Source organism: Mobula birostris, chromosome 8 (genome assembly GCF_030028105.1).
Source record: "Mobula birostris isolate sMobBir1 chromosome 8, sMobBir1.hap1, whole genome shotgun sequence".
Taxonomy (NCBI): domain Eukaryota; kingdom Metazoa; phylum Chordata; class Chondrichthyes; order Myliobatiformes; family Myliobatidae; genus Mobula; species Mobula birostris.
Genome location: NC_092377.1, coordinates 134,910,241 through 134,937,536, shown reverse-complemented (window position 1 = coordinate 134,937,536; position 27,296 = coordinate 134,910,241). Strand labels below are relative to the sequence as shown.

General features: G+C 46.2%; 3 protein-coding genes across 9 annotated transcripts in view; all 3 read right to left on the bottom strand.

Moving 5' to 3' along the window:
- Positions 1–577: 577 nt before the first annotated feature.
- LOC140202322 (neutral phospholipase A2 homolog taipoxin beta chain 2-like) lies at positions 578–13,544 on the bottom strand. Of its 4 annotated transcripts, none has more exons than XR_011887072.1 (4): positions 13,475–13,544; positions 11,223–11,382; positions 7,145–7,254; positions 578–765 (listed from the first exon to the last, which is right to left on the bottom strand). XR_011887072.1 is itself a non-coding variant. In XM_072267228.1 (4 exons), the coding sequence occupies exons 1-4, from the start codon at positions 12,787–12,789 to the stop codon at positions 617–619; spliced, it is 447 nt and encodes a 148-aa protein (XP_072123329.1). In that variant the 5' UTR covers positions 12,790–13,424; the 3' UTR covers positions 578–616. The 4 variants fall into 4 exon arrangements, 2 of the variants coding, with proteins under 2 accessions (XP_072123329.1, XP_072123330.1); XR_011887073.1 differs by lacking the exon at positions 13,475–13,544 and adding an exon at positions 12,797–12,817; XM_072267228.1 differs by lacking the exon at positions 13,475–13,544 and adding an exon at positions 12,762–13,424.
- A 3,276-nt stretch (positions 13,545–16,820) lies between these two features.
- The window catches only part of ikbkb (inhibitor of nuclear factor kappa B kinase subunit beta), a 153,008-nt gene continuing 142,532 nt past the window's right edge, over positions 16,821–27,296 (bottom strand). For 3 of the 4 annotated variants that reach the window (XM_072266325.1, XM_072266328.1, XM_072266326.1), the window contains 3 exons: positions 25,443–25,564; positions 20,557–20,656; positions 16,821–17,835 (listed from right to left, as the gene is read on the bottom strand). In XM_072266325.1, coding sequence (XP_072122426.1) covers positions 17,803–17,835; positions 20,557–20,656; positions 25,443–25,564 — 255 coding nt within the window. In that variant the 3' untranslated portion in view covers positions 16,821–17,802. Of the gene's footprint in view, positions 17,836–20,556; positions 20,657–24,764; positions 25,033–25,442; positions 25,565–27,296 lie in introns of those variants that run through there. The other variant, XM_072266327.1, reaches the window with a different exon arrangement.
- Positions 18,125–20,425, bottom strand: LOC140201971 (uncharacterized). Its single transcript, XM_072266839.1, has 2 exons — positions 20,301–20,425; positions 18,125–18,950 (listed from the first exon to the last, which is right to left on the bottom strand). The coding sequence occupies exons 1-2, from the start codon at positions 20,423–20,425 to the stop codon at positions 18,125–18,127; spliced, it is 951 nt and encodes a 316-aa protein (XP_072122940.1).

The window sequence follows — 27,296 nt, the reverse complement described above, 5'->3', positions numbered from 1 at the left end:
TGCCTATGAACTCCTGACTCTTCAATTCAGACTGTGCCACATAGCCAATGACCTTCTTCAGGTTTTGATCAGATTTCAACTCCTCATCGTCTCCCTGAGGCAGAACGCAAACTGAATACTGGGTGGGCTGTCATTTTTTCAACTCCTCATCGTCTCTCTGAGGCAGAACGCAAACTGAATGCTGGGTGGGCTGTGATAGTCAGGTAGTTATGCTAGTATTATTTTGGGAGTGTATTACATTTTATTGTACCTGTACGTGCTGTGTGTGACTGTGTGCACTGTGATTTTAACACAGTATGTTTTGAAAAAGGATCTAGTGCTTTCCTGGTGCATATGATGAACAAACTCTTCTCAGGCTCCCAGCCGGTTACCTGTATAGATTTTAACCAATGTTGTGATGACAAACTCTGCCATCTTTATCAGGGATGTTGCCTGGGCATGCCTAGTCCCATGGTATTTATACCCCCATCGTCTGTCCCTCCTGATCCTCACCCAATAAGTTTTCTTGGTGGGACAGCATATATAGTATACGTGTATACATTTAGCTGTACACTTGGTTGAATGACAATAAACTTGATACAGTTTTGTAAATCCTTTATTTTGCTTCCACCCCTGTTTATCTGGGAACAAAGCACTGGTTATTTCTGGAACAGTTCTGCAGGGAGTGGTTCCTGTACTTCTCCCAGACTGGGTATGGAAACAGACACAGTGCCAGCTGAGAGTCACACTTATGCCTGGCCACGTGGCACAAGTCTTTCCTCTGACCTGAATGGAAAGGAAGGAAAAGCCAGTCATCCAAAGGTTACAATTCCGATATTCTCTTCTGACACAGTAAGTCATTTGGCCCATTCAGAGAGCGATCCCAATCAAGATTGCCTTTATTTCTCCTGTGTACATTGAAACATACAATAAAATGTGTTGTTTGTATCAAATCAAATCAGTGAGGATTGTGATGGGCAGCCCGCAAGTGTCAGCACGTTTCCGGTACAAGCCGTAGCTGTAAGTCTTTGGACTGTGGGAGAAAAACGGAGAACCCAAAGGAAACCCACAGAGTCACAGGGAGAACGTACAAACTCCCTCCAGACATCGGCGGGATTCGAACCCTGACCTTACAGTCATAGAAACCATAGAAACTACAGCACAGAAACAGGCCTTTTGGCCCTTCTTGGCTGTGCCAAACCATTTTCTGCCTAGACCCACTGACCTGCACACGGACCATATCCCTCCATACACCTCCCATCCATGTATCTGTCCAATTTATTCTTAAATGTTAAAAAAGAACCCACATTTACCACCTCGTCTGGCAGCTCATTTCATACTCCCACCACTCTCTGTGTGAAGAAGCCCCCCTTAATGTTCCCTTTAAACTTTTCCCCCCTCACGCTTAACCCATGTCCTCCGGTTTTTTTCTCCCCTTGCCTCAGTGGAGAAAGCCTGCTTGCATTCACTCTATCTATACCCATCATAATTTTATATACCTCTATCAAATCTCCCCTCATTCTTCTACGCTCCAGGGAATAAAGTCCTAACCTATTCAACCTTTCTCTGTAACTGAGTTTCTCAAGTCCTGGCAACATCCTTGTATACCTTCTCTGCACTCTTTCAACCTTATTTATATCCTTCCTGTAATTTGGTGATCAAAACTGAACACAATACTCCAGATTCGGCCTCACCAATGCCTTATACAACCTCATCATAACATTCCAGCTCTTATACTCAATACTTTGATTAATAAAGGCCAATGTACCAAAAGCTCTCTTTACGACCCTATCTACTTGTGACGCCACTTTTAGGGAATTTTGTATCTGTATTCCCAGATCCCTCTTCTACTGCACTCCTCAGTGCCTTACCATTAACCCTGTATGTTCTACCTTGGTTTGTCCTTCCAACATGCAATACCTCACACTTGTCTGTATTAAACTCCATCTGCCATTTTTCGGCCCATTTTTCCAGCTGGTCCAACTCCCTCTGCAGGCTCTGAAAACCTTCCTCACTGTCTACTACACCTCTAATCTTTGTATCATCAGCAAATTTGCTGATCCAATTTACCACATTATCATCCAGATCATTGATATAGATGACAAATAACAATGGACCCAGCACTGATCCCTGTGGCACACCACTAGTCACAGGCCTCCACTCAGAGAAGCAATTCTCTACCACCACTCTTTGGCTTCTTCCATTGAGCCAATGTCTAATCCAATTTACCACCTCTCCATGTATACCTAGCGACTGAATTTTCCTAACTAACCTCCCATGTGGGACCTTGTCAAAGGCCTTACTGGAATCCATGTAGACAATATCCACTGCCTTCCCTTCATCCACTTTCCTGGTAACCTCCTCGAAAAACTCCAATAGATTGGTCAAACATGACCTACCATGCACAAAGCCATGTTGACTCTCCCTAATAAGTCCCTATCTATCCAAATGCTTGTAGATTCTGTCTCTTAGTACTCCCTCCAATAATTTACCTACTACCGACGTTAAACTCACCGGCCTATAATTTCCCGGATTACTTTTCGATCCTTTTTCAAACAACGGAACAACATGATCCACTCTCCAATCCTCCGGCACCTCACCCGTAGACAGCAACATTTTAAATATTTCTCCCAGGGCCCCCCGCAATTTCAACACTAGTCTCTTTCAAGGTCCGAGGGAATACCCTGTCAGGTCCCGGGGATTTATCCATTTTAATTTTCCTCAAGACAGCAAGCACCTCCTCCTTTTCAATCTGTACAGTTTCCATGATCTCACTACTTGATTCCCTCAATTCCATAGACTTCATGCCAGTTTCCTTAGTAAATACAGACACAAAAAACCTGTTTAAGATCTCCCCCATTTCCTTTGGTTCCGCACATAGCCGACCACTCTGATCTTCAAGAGGACCAATTTTATCCCTTACAATCCTTTTGCTCTTAATATACCTGTAAAAGCTCTTTGGATTATCTTTCACTTTGACTGCCAAGGCAACCTCATGTCTTCTTTTAGCCCTCCTGATTACTTTCTTAAGTATTTTCTTGCACTTCTTATATTCCCCAAGCACCTGATTTACTCCCTGTTTCCTACACATTTCATACAACTCCCTCTTCTTCTTTATCAGAGTTGCAATATCCCTTGAGAACCAAGGTTCCTTATTCCTATTCAATTTGCCTTTAATCCTGACAGGAACATACAAACTCTGCACTCTCAAAATTTCCCCTTTGAAGGCTTCCCACCTACCAATCACATCTTTGCCAGAGAACAACCTGTCCCAATCTACGCTTTTTAGATCCTTTCTCATTTCTTCAAATTTGGCCTTCTTCCAGTTCAGAACCTCAACCCTAGGACCAGATCTATCCTTGTCCATGATAAAATTGAAACTAATGGTCTTATGATCACTGGAACCAAAGTGCTCCCCTACACAGACTTCCGTCACTTGTTCTAACTCGTTTCCTAACAGGAGATCCAATATTGCATCCCCTCTAGTTGGTCCCTCTATATATTGATTTAGAAAACTTTCCTGAACACATTTTACAAACTCTAAACCATCTAGACCCCTAACAGTATGGGAGTCCCAATCAATGTATGGAAAATTAAAAACCCTTACCACCACAACTTTATGTTTCCTGCAGTTGCCTGCTATCTCTCTGCAGATTTGCTCTTCCAAATCTCGTTGACTATTGGATGGTCTGTAATACAATCCCACTAATGTGGCCATACCTTTCCTGTTTCTCAGCTCTACCCATAAGGACTCAGTAGACAAGCCCTCTAATCTGTCCTGCCGGAGCACTGCTGTAATATTTTCCCTAACAAGCAATGCTACTCCCCCACCTTTCATTCCTCTGCCTCGATCACATCTGAAACATCGGAACCCTGGAATATTAAGCTGCCAGTCCTGCCCCTCCTATAGCCAAGTTTCACTAATGAAACTAATAAGTGCCATGAAAGTATTGCACTAACCCCTACTTCATGATGAGTCTCAGCCCAGAATGTCGATTGTCTATTCCCCTCCATAGATGCTGCCTGACCTGCTGAGTTCCTCCAGCATCCTGGGTATGTTCCACTAACCTGTGTTTGTACTTCGCAATCCTCCTCCTATTTCCCCGTAGCCAATTCTCACTCACATGTCCACCAGCGCCTCCTGATGCTTGCTCCAGGGTAGCCAGTGAACTCATCAAGTCCTAAAGCTCCACAGCACAGAAACAGGTCCTTTGACCCATCTAGTCTGCACTGGCCTAGTCCCATGACCTGCACCCAGACCATGGCCCCCACACCCTGCCCATCGGTGCCCCTATCCCCTATCCAAACTTCACTTGACCTCACGTCTTCCACTTCCACTAGCAGCTCGTTCCACACTTGCACTATCCTCTGAGGACCTGTGACTTCCAGTTCTGTTCCAGCCCAGCCTGAGCGGAAAAGGCCTGCTTGCAGTTACCCTATCTCTGCCCTTCATAATTTTGTATTTCTCCAGAAGTTTTCCCCTCATTGTCCTGCAATCCAGGGGGTAAAGTCCTCATTTATTCATTATCATCATGTGCCATGTTGTACGACATCATCATCATGTGGCATGCTGTATGACATCATCATTATGCGCTGTGTTGTATGACATAGGTGATCATGGTCTTCATGATCGTGAATGTTCTTGGCAAATTTTTCTACAGAAGTGGTTTGCCATTGTCTTCTTCTGGGCAGTGACTTTACAAGATGGGTGACCTCAGACATTATCAATACTCTTCAGAGATTGCCTGCCTGGCTTTAGCAGACTTGTGATATGCACCAGCTGTTCATACAGCCATCTCTCATGACCCTGATCGGGGGGGCTAAGCAAGTGCTACACCTTGTCCAAAGGTGACCTGCAGGCTAAAGGTGGGAAGGAGCACCTTACACCTCCTCTGGTAGGCACATGTCCCCACCCTGCCACCCTGTTTTTATTCAACCTTTCTCTATAACTCACGTCAGGTCCTGGCAACATCCTTGTAAATTTTCTCTGCACTCTTTCAAGCTTACGGATATCTTCCCCTCTGCCGCCAAATCTCTGAACAGACAATGAACCCATGAACACTACCTCACTATTCTTTGTTCTAGCTTTGCACTTCTTATTTATTTTTTAAAATATAATTTATAATATATTTTCAATATTGCACTGTACTGGTGCTACAAAAATGAATTCATGGCATATGTCTGTGATAATAAGCCTGATTCTGATTCCGATTCCGATTGTGAGGTAGGTGACCAGAACTGCCCAAATAAACTCCAAATTTGGCCTCACCAACCAGTGTTTTATCTAACCTGAACATAACATCCCAACTCCTGTACTCAGTAAGATGCACTAAATTGTGGAAGATCTCAGCAGGCCAGGCAACATCAATGGAAATGAATAAACAGTTGACACCTGGGGCCTTCAGGACTGTACTCAGTGCCCTGATTTATGAAGGCCAATGTTCCAAACACTCTCTTTACGACCCTAACTACCTGACGCCACTTTCAAACATTTCCCAGGTGACTTTGTTTTGCTTTGGGATGTGAGAGGAAACCTGGGGAAAATGAGGAGGAGTTATAGGTCCTCCTGTGAGCCTTAATTCCTAACCACCAGGTCAGGAACAGTTATTTCCCTACAAACATCAGGCTCCTGAACTGGGCTGGATAACTTCACTCACCTCAACTCAGAACTGATTCCACGAACTACAGGCTCAGCTTCAAGAATTCTGCAATTCATTTTTATCAGTATTATTTACTTTTTATTTGCAAAATTTGTCTTTAGCACATTGGGCCTTCATGATCATGATTGTTCTTGGCAAATTTTTCTACAGAAGTGGTTTGCCATTGTCTTCTTCTGGGCAGTGACTTTACAAGACAGGTAACCCCAGTCTTTGTTTATGTATTGCTTTTCATAAATTCTATTGTGTTTCACTATTTTCCTGTAAATTCCTGCAAGAAAACAAATGTCAGGGTAGTGTGTGATAACCTATATGTACTTTGATAATAAATTTACTTTGACTTTGAACAGAGACTACAACCCAGCACGATGTTATTGGCTACAAAACCTGAAGCTGTAAAGGGAACCGGATAAATACAGGCTCTTTCTCTCTGGCAGAAAATCTTCCTATTTCACGGGACTGCAGTGTGGGAGGGTGTGCTGTCCTGTCCTTTTGCTTTAGGCATAACCTCTGAGAATATATGGGGACTTCTCTTTGCATGGACCACAGTACAGGTCCTTTAGCTTATGCTGTGCTGACATTTTAAACTTCTCCAAGATCAATCTAACTCTTCCCTCCTACATAGCCCTCCATATTTCTATCATCCAGTTGCCTATCTAAGAGTTTCTTAAACGTCCCTAATATATCTGCCTCTACGACCACCCACGGCACTAGTGTTCCATGCACTCATCACTCTGTGTAAAATCTTACCTCTGACATGCCCCTATACTTTCCTCCAATCACCTTAAAATTGTGCTCTTCGTAATTCTGCCCTGGGGGAAAAGCCTTTGTCTGTTCCACTCGATCTATGCCTCTTATCATCTTGTACACCTCTGATTCTCCTTCACTCCAGAGAGAAAAGCCCTCGCTCGCTCAATCTTTCCACATAAGGCATGCTCTCTGATCCAGGCAGCATCCTGGTAAACCTCCTCTGCTTCCTCTCTAAACCTTCCATACCCATCAGGCGAGGCGACCAGAACCGAACACGATATTCTAGGTGTGGTGACCCGAACCGAACACGATATTCTAGGTGTGGTGACCAGAACCGAACACGATATTCTAGGTGTGGTGACCCGAACCGAACACGATATTCTAGGTGGGTGACCAGAGTTTTACAGAACTGCTACATCACCTCACAGCTCCTCAACTCAGCCGCTGATTAATCGAGGCCTACACACCAGAAGCATGTTGGTTATCACCGTCGTTTGTCATGACACTTGTTGTTCTGCAGCAGCAGTACAGAACTATATATAAAATATACTATACTGTAAATCACAATATTTTTAAAAATAAATGTGTGCAAAATGAGAACAAAAACAGTTAGTGTCATGGGGTTCATTGCCCAATCGGGAATCAGACAGTGGACGGCAAGATCTGTCCCTACAGCACTGACTGTGTGTCTTCGGGCTCCTGCAGCGTGCGGTTTCTCAACACTGAACGGAATTGAATGCACGTCGGATAGATCTTACCTGACAGACAGTGTAGATTCCCAGCAACACAGCTCCACCTGTAGTGGGTCAGTGCGTGGCAGCCTTCTCCATGCCGTGACTTGTAACAGCGCTGGTGGTGCAGGCAACACCTTGAAGTAGACAATAGTCACCTTCACTCAAATGAAATTATCGCTATATTGGAACGCTAAGGGGAAAATGACGTTATGCTGGGACATCAGTACACCCAAATACCAGGGGTGAACGGCAGGTTCCAACTACCATAGGGAAGACTGGCTTTGTTCATCACATGTACATCAAGACATAAAAGTGAAATGAGTTGTTTGTATCAATGACCAACACAGTCTGCTGACAGCAGCCCACTAATATTGTCCCACTTCTTATATTAATCCTGTATGTGATAGATGTCATTCCGAGATAGCCTCTTTAACTCATATGGCTTTGTTCATGTCCTTTGTTGGAAAAATATTGGAAAGATATTTTTGATATTATTTCAACGGTTTTGAATACAGACTTACAACCCCATCCAATTACTGCTATTTTTGGATTACCAATGATCGACTCAAATCATTTAACCTCTTCAGCACGCCAGATGATTGCATTTCTTACTCTAATGGCTAGAAGATCCATTTTGCTGAATTGGAAAGAGATTGACCCTCCTACTGTATTTCACTGGTTTTCACAAACTATGTTGTGTTTGAATTTGGAAAAAATTAGAAGTGCAGTTTATGACCCTTCCATTAGATTTGAAAAAACTTGGAGGCCATTCATTCAGCATTTTCATTTGATGTAATCTGACCATTTCCAAACTTATTTTACTTCTCTGTACTGTTGGTGGAGAGGAATGGAGTCGTCGACACTAAGGTTTTCTTCTCTACCATTTTTACTTTGTTAGAATTGCCCAAGTCTTTTTAGTTTAGTTGACTAATTCTGTTTAGTTTAGTTTTTCTTTTGGGGTGGGGTTTATTTTTTTTTCTATTTTTTTTCTTTTTCATGATTTTTCTCCAGTTTTTTTTTTGTCCTGTATTATTCGTTGTTATCCTACACGATTGGGAGTTTTGTCAATTTATACTATTTGGTTTTATAATTACTCATTTTAAGTACAACAATGTATCTCCAACCACTTGTATTATTGCTATGTTATGTTTATATTTTATGAAACTAATAAAAAGATTGAAAAAGAAAAGAAAATGCCATAGAATCCAGAACAACAACCATCTATTTTGACAATATAGTCCTTCTTTTATTTTGATAGTGCTACTGGCTTTAAATTTGAAATTCAGTTGGACCACGTCAGGAGGTTTTGTGTTTGGAGGAGTTTTTCAATCAGACTGAAGTACAAAAACACAGTCCTGTGTTGCCTTTCTGTTGTTTGTGCCATCGAAATCATTGTAAGTGAGAACGCTGTCTCAGTGATATTTTTCATTATTATTATGTAGAAGTGTTTTCCTAATTATCAGTATAGTGGTTGACCAGCCTTGGTAAACTGTTGGTAAACAATGAAATCAAACCATTAGAAAGAGGTGATATCATTGTGGATAGAGCTAAGGAACTGCAAGGGTAAAAGACCCTAACAGGAGTTGTATACAGACTCCCAAACAGAGGTGAGGATGTGGTCTACAACTTACAATGGGAGATAGAAAATGCATGCCAAAAGGGCAATGTTACAATAGTCATGGGGGATTTCAATACGCAGGTAGATTGGGAATATTAGGTTGGTGCTGGATTACAGGAGGGGAATTTCTAGAGTGACTACAAGATAGCTTTAAGAGCAGCTCATGGTTGACCCTGCTAGAAGATCAGCTATTCTGGATTAGGTGTTGTGCAATGACCCAGAATTGATCAGAGAGCTGAAGGTAAAAGAACCGTTAGGGTTCAGAGATCATAATACGATTGAATTCACTCTGAAATCTGTGAAGGAGATGCTAAGGTCAGATATATTACAGTGGAGTGAAGGGAATTACAGAGGCCTGAGAGAGGATTTGGCCAGAATTGATTGGAAAAGAACAGTGGCAGGGATGATGGCAGAGTAGCAATGGCTGGAATTTGTGGAAGCAATTCAGAAGGCACAGTATATATACATGGCAAAGAGGAAGAAATATTCTAAAGGCAAGATGACACAAGAACTAACAAGAGAAGTTAAAGGCAACATAAAAGCCAAAGAGAGGGCATACAATAGAGCAAAATTAGTGAAAAGTTAAGGGACTGGGAAGCTTTTAAAAACCAACAGAAGGCAACTAAAAAGGTCAGTAAGAAGGTAATTATGGGATACGAAAGTAAGCTAGCTAATAATATTAAAGAGGAGACCAAAAGTTTCTTCAGATACATAAAGTGTAAAAGAGAGGAAAGGATGAACATTGGACTGCAGGATAATGATGCTGGAGAGATAGTAATGGGGGACAAGGAAATGTGGACAAAGTGAATAAGTATTTTGCATCAGTCTTCACTGTGTCAGGGGTCAGTAAGTGTGTGAATTTACCATAATTAAAGAGAAGGTTCTTGGGAAACTGAAAGGTCTGAAGGTGGATAAGTCATCTGGACCAGATGGTCTACAACCCAGGGTTCTGAAAGAGGTGGCTGAAGAGATTGTGGAGGAATTAATAATGATCTTTCAAGAATCACTAGATTCTTCAATGGTTCCAGAAGACAAAAAAGTTGCAAACGTCACTCCACTCTTGAAGAAGTGGGGGACGCAGAAGAAAGGAACCTATAGGCCAGTTATTCTGCCATCAGTGGTTGGGAAGATGTTGCAGCCAATTGTTAAGGATGAGGTCTCAGGGTACTTGGAGGCACATCATAAAATAGGCCGTAGTCAGCATGGCTTCCTTAAGGGAACATCTTGCCTGACAAATCTGTTGGAATTCTTTGAAGAATTAACAAGCAGGATAAACAAGAAGAATGGGTTGATGTTCTGTACTTGGATTTTCAGAAAGCCTTTGGTAAGGTGCCACACGCGAGGCTGTTTAACAAACTGTGAGCCCATGGTATTACAGGAAACATCCTAGCATGCATAACGCAGTGGCTGTTTGGGAGGAGGCAAACAGTGGGAATAAAGGGAGCTGCCGATGACTCGTCGTGTTCCACAGGGTCTGTGTTGGGACCAATTCTTTCTTATATGTCAATGATGTGGATGATGGAATTGATGGCTTTGTGCAAAGTTTGCAAATAATATGAAGATAGATGGAGGGGCAGATAGTTTTGAGGAAGTAGAGAGGCTACAGAAGGACTTAGACAGATTAGGAGAATGGACAAAGACATGGCAGATGGAATACAGTGATGGGAAGTGTATGGTCATGCACTTTGATAGAAGAAATGAAAAGGTTGACTATTCTCTAAATGGAGAGAAGATACAAAAAAAAACTGAGGTGTAAAGGGAATCCTTGTGCAGGATTCCCTAAAGGTCATTTCCATTTCTGTGGTGTGGAAGGCAAATGTGATGCTAGCATTCCAGAGGACTAAAATATAAAAGCAAGGATATAATATTGAGTTTTTATAAAGCACTGGTGAGGCCTCATTTGGAGTATTGTGAGCAGTTTTGGGCCCCTTATCTTAATAAGGATGTGCTGAAACTGGAGAGAGTTCAAAGGAGATTCATGAAAATGATTCCAGGATTGAATGGTTTGTCATATGCAAAGCATTTGATGGCTTTGGGCCTGTATCTACTAGAACTCAGAAGAATGAGGGGTGACCTTATTGAAACCTGTTGAATGGTGAAAATCCTTGATACAATGGATATGGTGAGAACGTTTCCCATGGTGAAGAGCAGAGGACACAAGCTTCAGAATAGAGGAATGTCCTGTTAGAACTGAGATGAGGAGGAATTTCTTAAGCCAGAGAGTGGTGAGTTAGTGAAATTCGTTGTCACAGGCAGCTGTGGAGGCCAAGTCATTATGTATATTTAAGGCAGCGGTAGATAGTTCCTTGATTGGTCAGGGCACAAAGGAATACGGTGGGGGGGGCGGGGAGGCAGTATATTGGGTCTGAGAGGGAAATTGGATCAGTCATAATGAAACTGCTCTATGAACATACGGCCCAGTGGTCTTATTCTGGTCAATGGTAGACCATATCTGATTTTCTCTCCACAGGATAACATACCTACCAATCAATAACATCCACGGGATTTCCAATCACAGACTTTCTCTTCTCATGCCTACAGCGGCAACCGTACGGAACAAAGTCAAATTTGAAATTGTTGCAGCCCAGGCAACGCATCATGTGTGTGGTGCTTCCCATTCGCCCGGAGTAATCGTCGGTATCACCTGCACACACAAAGGGGGAAAGATCAGGTGGTCGCTGCAGGCCATGTCTCACCAACAATTTCATTTTCAAAGACTCCATTATGCATATTGCATATTTACTTTTCTTTAATTGGCAAAATTGGTCTTACTTTGCACTTCAGTTGTTTATTGGTCTTTATTCTATATAGTTTTTCAGAAATTCTACTGCATTTCTTTAGTTTCCTGTAATTAAATCTCAATATATTATGACTTCTATGTACTTTGATCTTACTTTACAGACAATACTTTAATAATAAATTTCCTTTTACTGTGATCAGGATACCCACAGGCAGAGGGAGATCTCCCCTTGTGACCCCAGCAGTCTGAATCCTATTGCAAACTATCTGATTCAGGACCTTGTTTGGAGAAAGGATCATCCTCATTGGGATCACGAAGACAAAAGGCTCTGGAAATCTTCAGCAACACACGCATAAAAATGCTGGAGGAACTCAGCAGGCCAGGCAGCATCAGCGGAAAGGAATAAGCAGTCTACGTTTCCAGCCGACACCATTCATCAGGACTGGCAAAGGAAGGGGTCAGGAGCTGGAGTAAGAAAGTAGGGAGGGGAAGGGGGCTTGCCTGTAACTACCTGCCCTCCCTCCACCAGCTTGGAGAAGCAACCAGTTCAGCATGGCAGTATAGTGGTTAGCACGACCCTTTACAGTGCAGGTGACCCAGGTTCAATTCCCACCACTGCCTGTAAGGGGTTTGTACGTTCTATCCGTGAATGTGTAGGTTTCCTCTGGGTGCTCCGGTTTCCTCCCACAGTCCAAAGATGTACTGGTTAGAAGGTTAATTGGTCAGTGCAAGTTGTCCTAGGGTTCAATTGGGAATGCTGGGCAGGGGCAGAATGGCCTATTTTCAGCACTGTATCTCAATGAACAATAAATTCCATTTGGTAGCCTCCAACCTGATGGAATTAACATTGATTTCTCTAAATTTCACCTATTCCTCCCTCCTCCCCCTTCTCTCTTTTCCCCACTCACCCCTTCCCTTCTCCTCACCTTCCCAGCATCTCCTTCTGGATCCCCTCTTCCTTCCCTTTCTCCCACGGTCCACTCTCCTCTCCCATCAGATTCTTCCTTCTTCCAGCTCTTCTACCTCTGCCACCTGTTCTCTGACCCTCCCTTCTTCCCGCTCCCCCACCTGGCTTCACCCATCGTTTGCCAGATCGTACTCATTCCCCCCCCACCCCACCCACACTTTCCAGTCCTGAAGTTTCGCCTGAAACACCGAAAGTTTATTCCCCTGGAAGGATGGGGCTGAGTTTTTTGCTCTCATCAGGCTGCGTTTAACAGCGATTTGACCCCAGCAGATTCCCTCACGGGCGTCTGGCGGCGGAGGAGCTGAGACAAACTTACCGCTAAAGGAGCAGGAACGAAAGAGCATGGCTCACCTCCTCAGCAGCCACGCCATGAATGGGGGTCCCTGGCAACGGGGAAACAAACATTCCGGCAACCATGGCAACGGGGAGCATGAATCAGAATCAGGTTTATCTCTGACGTATGCCACGAAATGTGTTATCTTGCGGCAGCGCTGCAGGGCAAAACACTAAATATAAATTACAATGAGGATGATGGAATGGCATCCGACTGTCTGGAAGGACAATGGAGTGACCTCTCCGGGGCACAAGCCTGGGTGGAAGGTGTGGCGATCCTGAGATGCCCTCTCGGCCTCACCACTGTCCAGTGTATCAGCTTATGAAGCACTGTGTTTGGCACCGGCTTGGCTGCCGGAGTTGCCGGGAGGGTGTTCACTGACGTCCAGCCGCCTGAGGGGCTCCACTCCGGATTTGCCGTCTGGGTTTACTCCCGTAGCCCTCGTCTCTCCCGTAAGACAGCGGGGCTGTTTACCCCTAGCTGGCGCCAGGGCGTGGGCTGGCATGCTGTGTGTGTGCAGAGGCCGGACTCCTCCCCGTCCTCTGCAGCTCAGCCGGACTCTGATGGGGGCTCAGTTCGAGCGTGTCGCCAGCGGGGAGGCACGACGTGCGGCTTGCCGCCGGAGAGAAGGGCTGTGTACTGGCAGGGAGAGACACTAAATACTCCGCAGATGCTGGGGCCAAAGCAACACTCACAACACGCCGGAGAAACTCAGCATCCGTGGAAACGATCAGTCAACATTTCGGGCCGAGACCCTCCGTCAGAGACTTAGACACTCAGCCCTCCTTTTCGCAAGACTGCCAGCCAGCGCTGCAAGCTGGAAGTGAGAGACGAGCACCTCCTAGTACAATACCACACTGAGCATCACAGCCACCATCTGACACACACATTACAATGATATATGTGTAATAAAAATAAATTAGTGAAAGAGAAAAATGGTGAGGTCTGTTAATTATTTATGGTGCAACTGTAACGAAAACCAATTTCCCCCGGGATCAATGAAGTATGACTATGACTATTCAGAAATCTGACAGCGGAGGGGAAGAAGCTGACCCTAAAACGTCGGGTGTGTGTCTTCAGGCTCCTGTACCTCCTCCCTGATGGTACTAATGAAAAGAGGGTATGTCCTGCGTGTTGGGGGTCCTTAGCGATGGACGCCTCCTTCTCGAGGCATCACCTACTGAAATGCCCTTGACTGTGGGGAGGTTGTTGTCCAGACTGAGCTTTACAACCCTCTACAGTATTCTAGACCCTGGCAAGACACCATGGCAACGAGGAATGAGAGTATGCCAGGATCGTAGTAACAGGGAGCTCCAGCATTCTGTACCCTCGCAGAGGGGCAACAGGTGGCACCCCAGATACCCTCGCAGAGGGGCAACAGGTGGTACCCCAGATACCCTCGCAGAGGGGCAATGGGTGGCACCCTGGATACCCTCGCAGAGGGGCAATGGGTGGAACCCTGGATACCCTTGCAGAGGGGCAACGGGTGGAACCCCGGATACCCTCGCAGAGGGGCAATGGTTGGAACCCTGGACATCACGACAGCAAGGAACACAAGCATGTTGGTCTATGGCAGCAGAGAACAGGATCAGTCCTGGCTACAGCAACAAAGCTGGGTTGGCCATGTGTGTACAAGGGGATGGCAGATATGCCCTGTGCCCCGCTGGGTGCTGTTCCCCTTCTGGAGTTTACAGGAACCACGCTGTAACAACCTGAGTCACCCAGTGAACCTTACACTTGGCAACCACCCCACTCCAGGGGCTCCAGCGGACGATGTTTCAGAAAGGTGACACCCATCACCAGCAACCCCCAGTTCCTTCTGCGATGCTGTCATTGGGCGGGAGATACAGGGGCCTGAAGGCCCAACAGCAGCTTCTGCGATGCTGTCATTGGGCGGGAGATACAGGGGCCTGAAGGCCCAACAGCAGCTTCTGCGATGCTGTCATTGGGCGGGAGATACAGGGGCCTGAAGGCCCAACAGCAGCTTCTGCGATGCTGTCATTGGGCGGGAGATACAGGGGCCTGAAGGCCCAACAGCAGCTTCTGGTAATGGAGGCTGCAATATGCAGGACAGAAAGAGGCCGTAAAGGGCTGTACAGTCAGCCCACTCTCGGGCACAACCCTCCTCACCGTTGAGGGCATCTCAAAGAGTCGGTGCCTCAGGAGGGCGGTGTCCATCAGTACAGGCCCACAGGCCCTCTTCTCATCAAAGAGGGTACAGGAGCCTGGAGACCCACGCTGAACGATCCAGAAATAGTTTATTGCCCAGCGCCACAGCTTTCTGAACAGTCTTGAACCCAGAAACATTACCTCAGTATTCATTTTGGTAACTTACAGTAACTTCATGTCTTTGTGCTGTATGGCTGTCAGAAAACAACACATTTCATGTCATATAGTGAACCTAGAGGACTGTGTGTGTGAGTCGGTGGGAGGGAGCTTTCGCCAGGGTTTCTTGCCGCTCATTTTGTCTCCCAGCGATCCAACGCACATCTTCCCCCTCCTCCTAACAAGCTGAAGTGCCTGTTTGCTGAGTCAGAGCTGTGACACCCAGCAGCCACTGGAACTGTAAAGTGCTGTGCTAACCCGACATTGCCGTGGGCGGCGCGCTAGCATAGCGGTTAGCGAAGCGCTTTACAGCACCAGCAACCCGGGATCACTACCCGCGAGGAGGTTATACTTTCTCCATGCGCCGGTTAACTCCGGATGCTCCAGTTAACTCCCACGTCCCAGTTGTTCGGTTAATTGGTCGATGCAAACTGCCTCGCGGTTAGGCTAGGGTTAAATTGGGGTCGCTGGGCAGCGCAGCTCGAAGGGCAGGAAGGGCTTGCTCCGTGCGGTATCTTAATAAGTAAATAAATCGCACCTCCTGTACCTAATAAAGTGGCCGAGTGTGTGTTCATGGTCTTCTGCTGCTGTAGACCATCCCCTTTAAGGTTCAACATGCTGTACTGGTCTTCTGCACACCACTGTTGTAACACGTGCTTACCTGAGTTACTGTCACCTTCCTGTCAGCTTGAAACAGTCTGGCCATTCTCCTCCGACCTCTCTCACTAACGAGGCGTTTTCGCCCACAGAACTGCCACTCACTGGATGCTTTTGTACCATTCTCTGTAAACTCCAGAGACTGTGGTGCATGAAAATACCAGGAGATCAGCAGTTTCTGAGATACTCAAACCACCCCATCTGGCACTAACAATCATTCCGCAGTTAAAGTCACTTAGATCACATTCCTTCCCTATTCTGACATCTGGCCTGAACAACAATCATATCTCCTGAGCAGGTCTCAATGCTTTTAAACACTGAGCTGCTGCCACGTGATTGGGTGATTAGATATTTACATGAATGAAGTGTACAGGTACAGCTGATAAAGTGGTCACGGGGTGTGTTTTGGTGTTAGCCCATTAGGCACTGGTTGGTTACAGAGTGAGGCAGTGAGGAAACACGGCAGGCCAACTCTGTCTGGGCCATCAAACAATTACCTACACGAACGCCGTGTTTCACTCCTTACGGACAGTGCTGGAGGTTGGAATCGAAGCTGAAGCTGTGGGGTAGTGGGCACACCCACTGCACCTCTTCACTCAGCACCCAGTGAGCGAGTTCAGTGTGGGTTTAAAATGACCCTCTCCTTGGCCTCGGCAGAAAGATATAAATCTAATTATTTAGAAATACAGTGTGGGTATAGGCTCTTCCACCAACAGCCCACCTATTTAACATTGGCCTAATCACAGGACAATTTACAATGACCAATTAACCTACTTACCCCCTTGGAGTGTGGACTGTGGGAAGAAACCCATGCACTTCACGGGGTGAATGTACAAACCCCTTACAGACGGCGCTGCAATTGAACTCCGAACCCTGGAACGGCCCGAACAGTATCACGCGTAACTGCTAAGCCACTGTGGTGTCCATAGAAAGCTCAGTCGAGACAGCCCCAAAGACCTCAGCTCTGATGAACTTTGCTGGAATATGTCACGTATGCCCAGTTGAGCACCGTGGACCAATGCGTGCATCAGCATCGAGAACTTCACCAGTAAATTAGTCAACATTTATTTTCTGTGTACAAATAAAATTAATTACTCTGAATCATACCAGTGAAGGCTTGAATCATCGACTCTCAGTCTCCTATCGACCCCACAAAAGATAAAATTTTATGTTGGCATGTTATCCAGAAACCAGCAGGACCTCAGTAACCTGTCCAGGCGTAGCAGCAAGGGGCAGCTCTATTTGGTTATAAGCACCAGAGATTCTGCAGATGCTGGAAATCCAGAGCAACACACACAAAATGCTGGAGGAACTCAGCAGGTCAGACAGCATCGGTGGAAATGAATACAGCGCCCAGGTGCTCATGAACGGCCTCGGTCCAAAATGTCGACTGTTTATTCACTTCCACAGATGCTGTCTGATCTGCTGAGTTCCTCCAACATTTTGTATGTGTTGCTCTGTTTAGTCACAACAGCAAAATTACAAAGTTGCACACAGATGGTGTCTCCACTTTAACAAGGCACTTTTAAAGGCATTTTATTTATTCAATAAAATGTATGCAGAGTATCCATTACGTGCTCCATTTGGCTGCAGTTTTGATCATTGGCGCCTGGATCCTATTCAAACGAAGCATTTTATTACCAACCCTCCCACAGTATGAGAAATAATCTTGAATCAGGTGTCTTCCCCCGTGTAGCTCCGCACTCCCAATCCCACCAGCGCCCCCACCCCACACAAGATGGTCCACGAAACACACTGTGGCAAACAGAGCAAGCGCAGAAATAGACAAGGTTGTTCCTGGGAGGTGATTAGTCCCTTCCCTTCCTAATCCTGTGAGCACGGAGGGATTGGGACATAGGACCAGATAGTCGTCCATGAGGCAGCTTGTCCGTACTCGTCACCAACAGAGGAACAGTGGCTGGTTTGTGTTCTTTCCAAAGCGAGGGTTGTTGTATCACACTCACTGATGACGGGAAGGCATGGCTTATTCTGCAAGATGTTCACAGCTAATCGAAGGTGTTCAAATCCACTGTCCTCTTCCTCAATGGCTGGAAAGCCAACTCCAATCCAGAGACTAAAAGAAGGATTAAAGTGAGTTTGAGTAAATCTGACACTTTTAATTGTTACATCTGTTATGTATCTGCAGGGCAAGAACTACAACAGAGTAATAATGATATTATAATACATTAATACATATCAACAATTTTCTTATAAATCTTTAAAGTGTCTGAATTTTTGACAGAAGGTAAAACATACCTAAAGGAGAAATCACAAATGACCCATCAAAATATTGTCCTGTTATTTGTTTACAAACTGGATATAAAATTGTAACATCGTGTATCTCACAACTGATCACCACTCACTTAGGTAACCACAATACACTTACGGAAGAGCCGGGTATGGGTATGGGTATGGGTATGGGTAAGGGTATGGGTATGGGTATGGGTAAGGGTAAGGGTATGGGTATGGGTATGGGTAAGGGTATGGGTATGGGTAAGGGTATAGGTATGGGTATGGGTATGGGTAAGGGTAAGGGTATGGGTATGGGTAAGGGTATGGGTATGGGTATGGGTATGGGTAAGGGTATGGGTAAGGGTATGGGTATGGGTAAGGGTATGGGTAAGGGTATGGGTAAGGGTATGGGTATGGGTATGGGTAAGGGTAAGGGTATGGGTAAGGGTATGGGTATGGGTATGGGTAAGGGTAAGGGTATGGGTAAGGGTATGGGTAAGGGTATGGGTAAGGGTATGGGTAAGGGTATGGGTAAGGGTATGGGTATGGGTAAGGGTAAGGGTATGGGTATGGGTATGGGTAAGGGTATGGGTAAGGGTATGGGTATGGGTAAGGGTAAGGGTATGGGTATGGGTATGGGTAAGGGTATGGGTAAGGGTAAGGGTATGGGTAAGGGTATGGGTATGGGTATGGGTAAGGGTATGGGTAAGGGTATGGGTAAGGGTATGGGTAAGGGTATGGGTATGGGTAAGGGTAAGGGTATGGGTATGGGTATGGGTATGGGTAAGGGTATGGGTAAGGGTATGGGTAAGGGTATGGGTAAGGGTATGGGTATGGGTAAGGGTATGGGTAAGGGTATGGGTAAGGGTATGGGTATGGGTATGGGTATGGGTAAGGGTATGGGTAAGGGTATGGGTAAGGGTAGGAAAGGATGTAAAGCACAACTGATAATAGAATCTGTAATTCTAGATCAAGCCCGGTGGAAAAGCAGAATGTTTTCATGTTGCTATATTGACTACCAAAAGGCATTTGACTCTGTCCCACACTAATGGTTAATAGTCCCTAATCTATATAAACTACACCCAATACCTGCAAAATTCCTTCAACTTCTGATGAAGCACTGGTGTACTACAATCACTCGATCCATTAACAACCAAAAAGAGCAACCAAGACATTTTCCAAGATGACTCTCTAAAGCCACTATGGTTTTGTCTAGCTTTTATCCGCTCTTTAATTTACTGAATCGAACAAAAATAAGGCATCAAATCAGAAATAACCAAACAAATTACACCTTGACACACCGAAACACAAATTGCATATGCTTGCATGGAGTGTTTTAGTTGATGCAAATATATCCTTAGAAGTTTTATCCGACTGTTGGGTGAATTTTTAATGCCTGATATTCCTCTTTCTTCTTCTGTCCTAGGTTGTGTTAATCTAACACATTCAAGTCTACATAAAGTTTTCTAAAATTTGTCATTTCAGTTCTTAATTTTCCAGATCGGTTTCAGATATGCCAAAAGAATACGTTGATATAGGTATAGCGAAAGTGTTTATTGCCTTTGTCATATTTTTACTGTTGGGCTCTGTTTGGCAGATTTTTTTAAGCCCTGAAGTTTCTGCCAAAAATTTTCCCTTTATCACACTATGATCTATTTTCTTTCCTTGTTGATATCCCAGATATTTATATGCTTCATGGTCATCCATCGGTTGTAATGTATCCTGCTGCTCTACTTATATTCTCTAGCCCCACTGCACCTTTCTTTATGTTTATCCAGTCCAAAGTTCAAGTTTATATCTTTTGAAAATAGATCTACTATTTGAATTAATTGCTTCAGCTTTACTGATGAAGGAGCGTATAATTTCAAGTGATTACGGGTTCATGGACCGTTCGGAAATCTGACAGCAGAGGGGAAGCAGCTGTTCCTAAAACGTTGAGTGGGTAATTTTTTAAAATTATTTCTGTTTTTGCACTATTTTTAATTTAATTATTTAAAACACATATATACTTGACTGTAATTCATTTTATTTTCTCTGTTTATCACGTATTGTACTGTACTTCTGCCACTCAGTTAATAAATTTCGTGACATATGTTGGTCATATTAAACCTGATTCTGATTCAGGCCCCCATACCGGAAAAGGGCATGTCCTGGGTGGTAAGGGGCTTTTAATGATGGATGCCACCTTCTTAAGGCATTGTCCCAATTCATGTGTTAACTCACTCAGAGCTTGCAGTAAAGTTTTGAGCCCGAGTTAAGGTGATGGAATAACTTTTAGTCAAGGTGCCTTGTATGGACGTCAAGCACCTGTAGCTGTAATCCAGGAAAGGCTGGATGGTGAAGGTCTTTGCACACAAAGCCAATAAACACTCCTTGCAAGCACATTGGATGGGGGTAGGTGGGTTAGATTCAGAGTAACGTTTCTTCGACATTCTCCCATCAATCACAACAAGGGCAAGTTCAGTATGAGACACATGCAGGGAACACTCTCCCTCAGAAAAAAGCAAAATTTAACAAGGTTTAGGGTTGAAAGTAAATGAAAGTGCATTCAGGCCAGTCTCACCTGTAAGGAATTCTCCCGGTCCTGAATTGTCTCTTGCATGGCACTTAGAAGCTGACTGCGATAGTTCTGACTTTCTTCAATCATCAGAAGCGACTCCTCGCTGAAAGAAAAAATGAGAACCTGTATTTCACAATCAATAAATCCAGCTCCTACCCCAACCGTCAGTCTGATCTAGTATTTATTAACTTTTTGTGTATAACTATAACCTGGTTGAATCACTGACCCATACATAAAATTATTGTACAAAAGCCAGAAGATGATTAACTTCAACTTTCCAAATTAATTAGAATCATAGATCACAGAAGCAGACCTGAGATCCCCATGATCGAGATCCCCGTGCTGACCAAGAATCCCGTGAACGCTAATCCCATTTGCCCATACTTTCAGATTTTCAGAGCCTGTCTGTATTTGTCACAAGTACAGTGACATGTGGGGTGAACACAGTCTGAGGCTGCCTGCAAGTGTCACCGTGCTACCAGCACCAACAGGGCATGGCCACAACTCACTAACCCCAGCCGTATGTCTCTGGACTGTGGGAGGAAACCAGAGCACCCGGAGGAAACCCATATGGTCACGGGGAGAACATGCAAACTCCTTACAGACAGAGGTGGTAATCCATCCCTGATCTTACAACTTGCGCTGTAAAACATTGTGTTAACCGCTATGCTAGCTACTGTGTCACCCGTAGTTGGCGCATATCCCTCCAAACCAGGGGTTCCCAACCTTCTCTGTTCCATGGACCCTTACCATTAACTGAGGGGGGAGTCCCTGTGACCGTTACTATCCACGTACCTGTCCCTGCAAGAAGTTAGTCAGCAGACACTTCTGCACAGGCAGGACAGACACTGAGTAAGCCTTGCACCTCTTCCTTCCTTCCCCCCACCTTCTTGCTCTGACCTCAATTTTTCCCCCAGTCCTGATGTAGGGTCTCGGACTGAAATGTCAACTATTTACTCTTTTCCATAGAAGCTGCCTGGCCTGCTGAGTTCCTCCAGCATTTTGTGTGTGTTGAATGAACAAGGCCAATGGAGGTAGCAAAGTCAAGAGAGGTACAAAGTTCAAAAGTTCAAAGTAAATTTATTATCAAAGTACAGATCAGTCAGTCAGTGGGCGCCGTCCCGAATCCGGGGTTGGCGGCTATGTACCTCCATCTTCTTCGATCTTGCGACAACACCGAGTACAGCCTCTCCTCCAGCTTGTTCTCACTGTCCGCCTTGGCACCGCCCGCCGCTGCTCCTGCTGAACTCGAGCCCGAGGCTGTGTCGGCCTCCAGCCGCGGCTGCTTCTTCAAGCTCGGCCCTTCCCTAGGCGGAGGCCTTGGGCAGGTCCAGGCACACGGTGCAGTGCCCAAGTTCATCATGTCTCTTCTAACTAGGTACATAGCATACGATTCGTAGATACCTGGTGAGGCTTTAATCTCTTCCACAGAAGATGGCCGTTGGCTTACAAGGAGCTCATCCGCCCTTTGTCAGGTCTTGTTTTTTTCAGTCCTGCTGGGTGTCCTCACACCCTCCTCATCAGACTAAATCCGGTGGGGTAGCCGGCCAAGTCGCCAACCACTCGACCACGGCCCCTGACAACCGCCGGGCACCTGTCCCCCCGCCAAATCTCTCCGAGGATTCAGCGCCCAACCAAAATCATGGTACATATATGACACTATATACAACCCTGAGATTCATTGTCTTCCAGGCATTCACAGTAAATACAAAGAAATACAACAGAATCAATGAAAAACCACACACAACAAAGACAGACAAATAAACAATGTGCAAAAGAGAAGAAACTGTGCAAATACAATAGTAATAAATATGCAATAAGTATTGAGAACATGAACAGGAGGTATCAGCAATGAACTGACTGTGTGTTTACGAGTCAACAAACAATCTGCTGGAGGAAGTCAACAACATGTGTTGGGGGAAAGGAACTGTCAATGTTAAGGGTTAACACTCTGCACCATGACCCCGTATCATGCGTCCTAAAGGAGGAGTTTGTCCCAAAATGCCAAGCATTCGTTCCACCCCACGGAAGCTGCTCGACCCACTTAACTTCTGCGGGCTGCTTTTTGGCCCAAGGTTCAGCAGCTGCAGTCTCCCGCGTCTCCAGTACGTTAACGGCCGGCGTTCCCTGGGGGAGGAAACTGGACAGAGGATCAGTCAAATCTTTGGACAGCACCAGGGACCGAGGTCAAGCTGATCACTCCAGACGACTCGAGTGCAAAATCCCCAGGTGCTGGCAATCAATAATACAAACAGAAGATGCTGGAAACACTCAGCAGGTCAGGCGGCATCCGTGGAGAGAGGAACAGTTCATGTTTTCCTGAAACATCAGTTGTGATAGCTTTGGCAGGTGCTGCCTGACCTGCTGAGTTTACAGTTTCCATTTTGGATGGAGTGCAGTCTTACCAGGGATGGACGAGGATTGGGGGGGGGGTGGGGGTGGTCAAATCCACCACCTCAGTGACTGAGGAAGGACAGACTCCTTGGAAGAGATTTGAAATGTACGCAATAGGAGAGAGAGTTTGGTGATACTCAAAGTTAGCCAAGAAGGTTTCAGGTGGTTAGAAACTGTTTAGAGGTGAGTTACAAAAAGAGAGTGTGATAATGGCTGGTTAGGCACGAACGGCAATGTTATAGTTAACAGCTCTGGGCAATTGGTTAATTGCCGTTTCCATCGGTCATTACCAAGGACAAGGAATTCTTTAAGAGGAGGCCGAATCAGCTCGGGCTCTTCCCTGGGAACAGAGGAGGCTTTTGAGATGATGAGAAGTTGAGGGAGATATCGGGGCAGCACAGCCGCTTTACAGCAGCAGTGATCTCTGATCGGGGTTCAATTCCTGCTGCTGTCTGTAAGGAGTTTGTACGTTCTCCCCGTGACCGCGCGGGTTTCCTCCCACAGTGCAAAGCTGTCGGGGTCAGGGTTAGAGTTAGAGTTAGTACGTTTTGTGCACGCTATGCTGCTGCTGGAAACCTGTTCAGCACAATCCTTACTGATTTCGTCTGACACATTTCAATGTAAGTTGCAATGTGCGTCTGACAAATAAAGAAAATCTTTCAAAGATTGAAATCACATTTATTATCAAAGTACGTTTACAGTATACACCCCTGAGGTTCGTCTTTTCCGCAGCCAGCCACAAAACAAAGAAAACCATGGAACCTGTTCAAAGAAAACAGCAACACCACCCACAACCCAAAGTAAAACACAAATTGCTAAACTGGCAACAAAAAGTGAGCGAGACACACAGAATATAAAATACTAAACCGAAAGGAGTCCAGGCATATTCAGTTCAGCTCAGTGTTCGTTACCTGCAGGCCGTGCAGATTGAACCTTGTCCGAGAACTCTGGTAGCAGCGAGGGAGAGGCCGAGAGATGGCGCCGAACACAGTCACCTCAATGACCTCAATCTCCCTCGGTGATGAGGTCCATAAAACCATAAGACACAGGAGCAGAATAAGGCCATTCAGCCCATCGAGTCTGCTGAGCCATCGCATCATGATCCTGGATCCCACTTTGCCCCATAAACAGGCTTCTTGGTCTCTAGGCAGCATGCTTCGATCAAAGCCGCCTGGAATGCTCTCAGAGACAGCAAAATGCCAGATTGGCCCGATAACACACCGCCAAAATGTGGATCATGGGCCCCAACAGTAGCAGAATCACATTTGAAAGAAGAAGACGATGTAAAGAGAGGGAAGGAAGTAGATTTGTGAACCGTCCGGAGGATGTTGCCCCTGACCATCTTGTTTGCTGGCGCCATCTCCTTAAATCTTCAGAGAGAGAATCTCTCCTTTCCACCCTGTGGCTCACTGGGCAGAGGCAATAATTACAAGCAAAATGTTTAGGAGATGAGAATGCAGGGAAATGTTCCTGAGACCAGTGACATTCTACCTGAGAGGTCGTAAGCTGATCCTGGAGAGGTGAAGGGGCAGCCAATATAGACAAAAACAGGGAGCTCGGAGCAAGGGTGTGTTGCTCAAGAATACAGAACAGTACAGCACAGTACAGGCCCTTCAGTCCACGATGTTGTGCCGACCCCTTAACCTACTCCAAGATCAATCTAACCCTCCCCTCCCACATAGCCCTCCAGTTTTCTTTCATCCACATGCCCTATCTGAGAGTCTCTTAAATGTCCCTAATGTATCTGCCTCCACCACTACCCCTGGCAATGATTTCCACACACCCACTACAGAGTGTAAATAAAAAACTTACCTCTGACATCTCCCTTATCGTTCCCTCCAATCATCTTAAAATGATGCCCTCTCGTATTAGCCATTGCCGCCCTGGGGAGAAGTCTCTGGCTGTTGACTCTTGTATACCTCCATCAAGTCATCTCTCATCCTCCTTTGCTTCAAAGAGAAGGAGCCGAGCTTGCTCAACCTCCCCTCATAAGGTGGGCTCTCTGATCCAGGCAGCATTCTGGTAAATCTCTTCTGCGCCTTTTCTTAAAGCTTCCACATCCTTGTGATATTGAGGTGACCGGAGCTGAACAAGAACTAACCACACTCAGAGTACTTCCAGAGTTTTATAGGGCTGCAATATTACCTCGTGGCTCATGAACTCAATTTCTGAACTAATGAAGGCTAGCACACCATACACCTTAAGCACGCCATTAACTTGCGGCGCACCTTTGATGCAATCTATGGAGGGGGACTACAAGATCCGTTTCTCCACACTGCTAAGAATCCTGCCATTAACCCTGTACTCTGCCCTCACGTTTGACCTTCTAAAGGGACTCGCTTCTCACTATTCTGGGTTGAACTTTTCAGCCCAACTCTGCATCCTGTCAATGTCCTATGGTAACCCACGACAACCTTCTTATTGAGTAAGGGCAGCTTGCGGGCAACAAACTAACCACCCCTCAGTGTGTGCAGCATGATTATGTCGCAACATACCCATTTCTTGGCTTCTCCATGCTTGAGATGGCATGTGGAGGGGAGATGGATTGGCTGGGGGCAGACAGGCGGTTGGCACTGATGTTCTCCGGACTTCCGCTCACCGGGCCTCGGACTTTACTCTGAAAGGAGCAGAAAGTAAGTTCAGTCTGGGCTTGGACTGTGTGCAGTGTGGACAGAAGCCGGGGACAGTCCCTTTCAGCAGAGACTGTGTGAATACAAAAACGACAACAAAACTATGTGGCCGTGAATCTCACCCCAGTCAGAGAGGAGTGAATCTCACCCCGGTCAGAGTCGCCGTGATCTCACCGTGGTCAGAGTGGCCGTGAATCTCCCCCCGGTCAGAGTCTCCGTGAATCTCACCGTGGTCAGAGTGGCCGTGAATCTCACCCCGGTCAGAGTGGAGTGAATCTCACCGCGGTCAGAGTGGCTGTAAATCTCACCCTGGTCAGAGTGGAGTGAATCTCACCGCGGTCAGAGTGAAGTGAATCTCAACCCGGTCAGAGTGAAGTGAATCTCAACCCGGTCAGAGTGGCCATGAATCTCACCGCAGTCAGAGTGGAGTGAATCTCACCGTGGTCAGAGTGGCTGTGAATCTCCCCCCGGTCAGAGTCGCCATGAATCTCACCGTGGTCAGAGTGGCCGTGAATCTCACCCCGGTCAGAGTGGCTGTAAATCTCACCCCGGTCAGAGTGGAGTGAATCTCACCCCGGTCAGAGTCATCGTGAATCTCACCGTGGTCAGAGCGGCTGTGAATCTCCCCCTGGTCAGAGCCGCCGTGAATCTCACTGTGGTCAGAGTGGCCGTGAATCTCACCGTGGTCAGAGTGGCTGTAAATCTCACCCCGGTCAGAGTGGAGTGAATCTCAACCCGGTCAGAGTGGCCATGAATCTCACCCCGGTCAGAGTGGCTGTAAATCTCACCCCGGTCAGAGTGGAGCGAATCTCACCGCGGTCAGAGTGAAGTGAATCTCAACCCGGTCAGAGTGGCCATGAATCTCACCGCAGTCAGACTGAAGTGAATCTCACCCCGGTCAGAGTGGAGCAGCCGTGAATCTCACCGTGGGTCAGAGTGGAGTGAATCTCACCCTGGTCAGAGTCGCCATGAATCTCACCGTGGTCAGAGTGGCTGTAAATCTCACCCCGGTCAGAGTGGCTGTGAATCTCACCCCGGTCAGAGTGGCTGTGAATCTCACCCCGGTCAGAGTGGCCGTGAATCTCACCCCGGTCAGAGTGGCTGTGAATCTCACCCAGGTTAGAGTGGCCGTGAATCTCACCCCGGTCAGAGTGGAGTGAATCTCACCCCAGTCAGAGTGGAGTGGCTGTGAATCTCACCCCAGTCAGAGTGGAGTGAATCTCACCTCGGTCAGAGTGGAGTGAATCTCACCTCGGTCAGAGTGAAGTGAATCTCAACCCGGTCAGAGTGGAGTGAATCTCAACCCGGTCAGAGTGGAGTGGCTGTGAATCTCACCCCGGTCAGAGTGGAGTGAATCTCCCCCCGGTCAGAGTCTCCGTGAATCTCACCGTGGTCAGAGTGGCCGTGAATCTCACCCCGGTCAGAGTGGAGTGAATCTCACCGCGGTCAGAGTGGCTGTAAATCTCACCCTGGTCAGAGTGGAGTGAATCTCACCGCGGTCAGAGTGAAGTGAATCTCAACCCGGTCAGAGTGAAGTGAATCTCAACCCGGTCAGAGTGGCCATGAATCTCACCGCAGTCAGAGTGGAGTGAATCTCACCGTGGTCAGAGTGGCTGTGAATCTCCCCCCGGTCAGAGTCGCCATGAATCTCACCGTGGTCAGAGTGGCCGTGAATCTCACCCCGGTCAGAGTGGCTGTAAATCTCACCCCGGTCAGAGT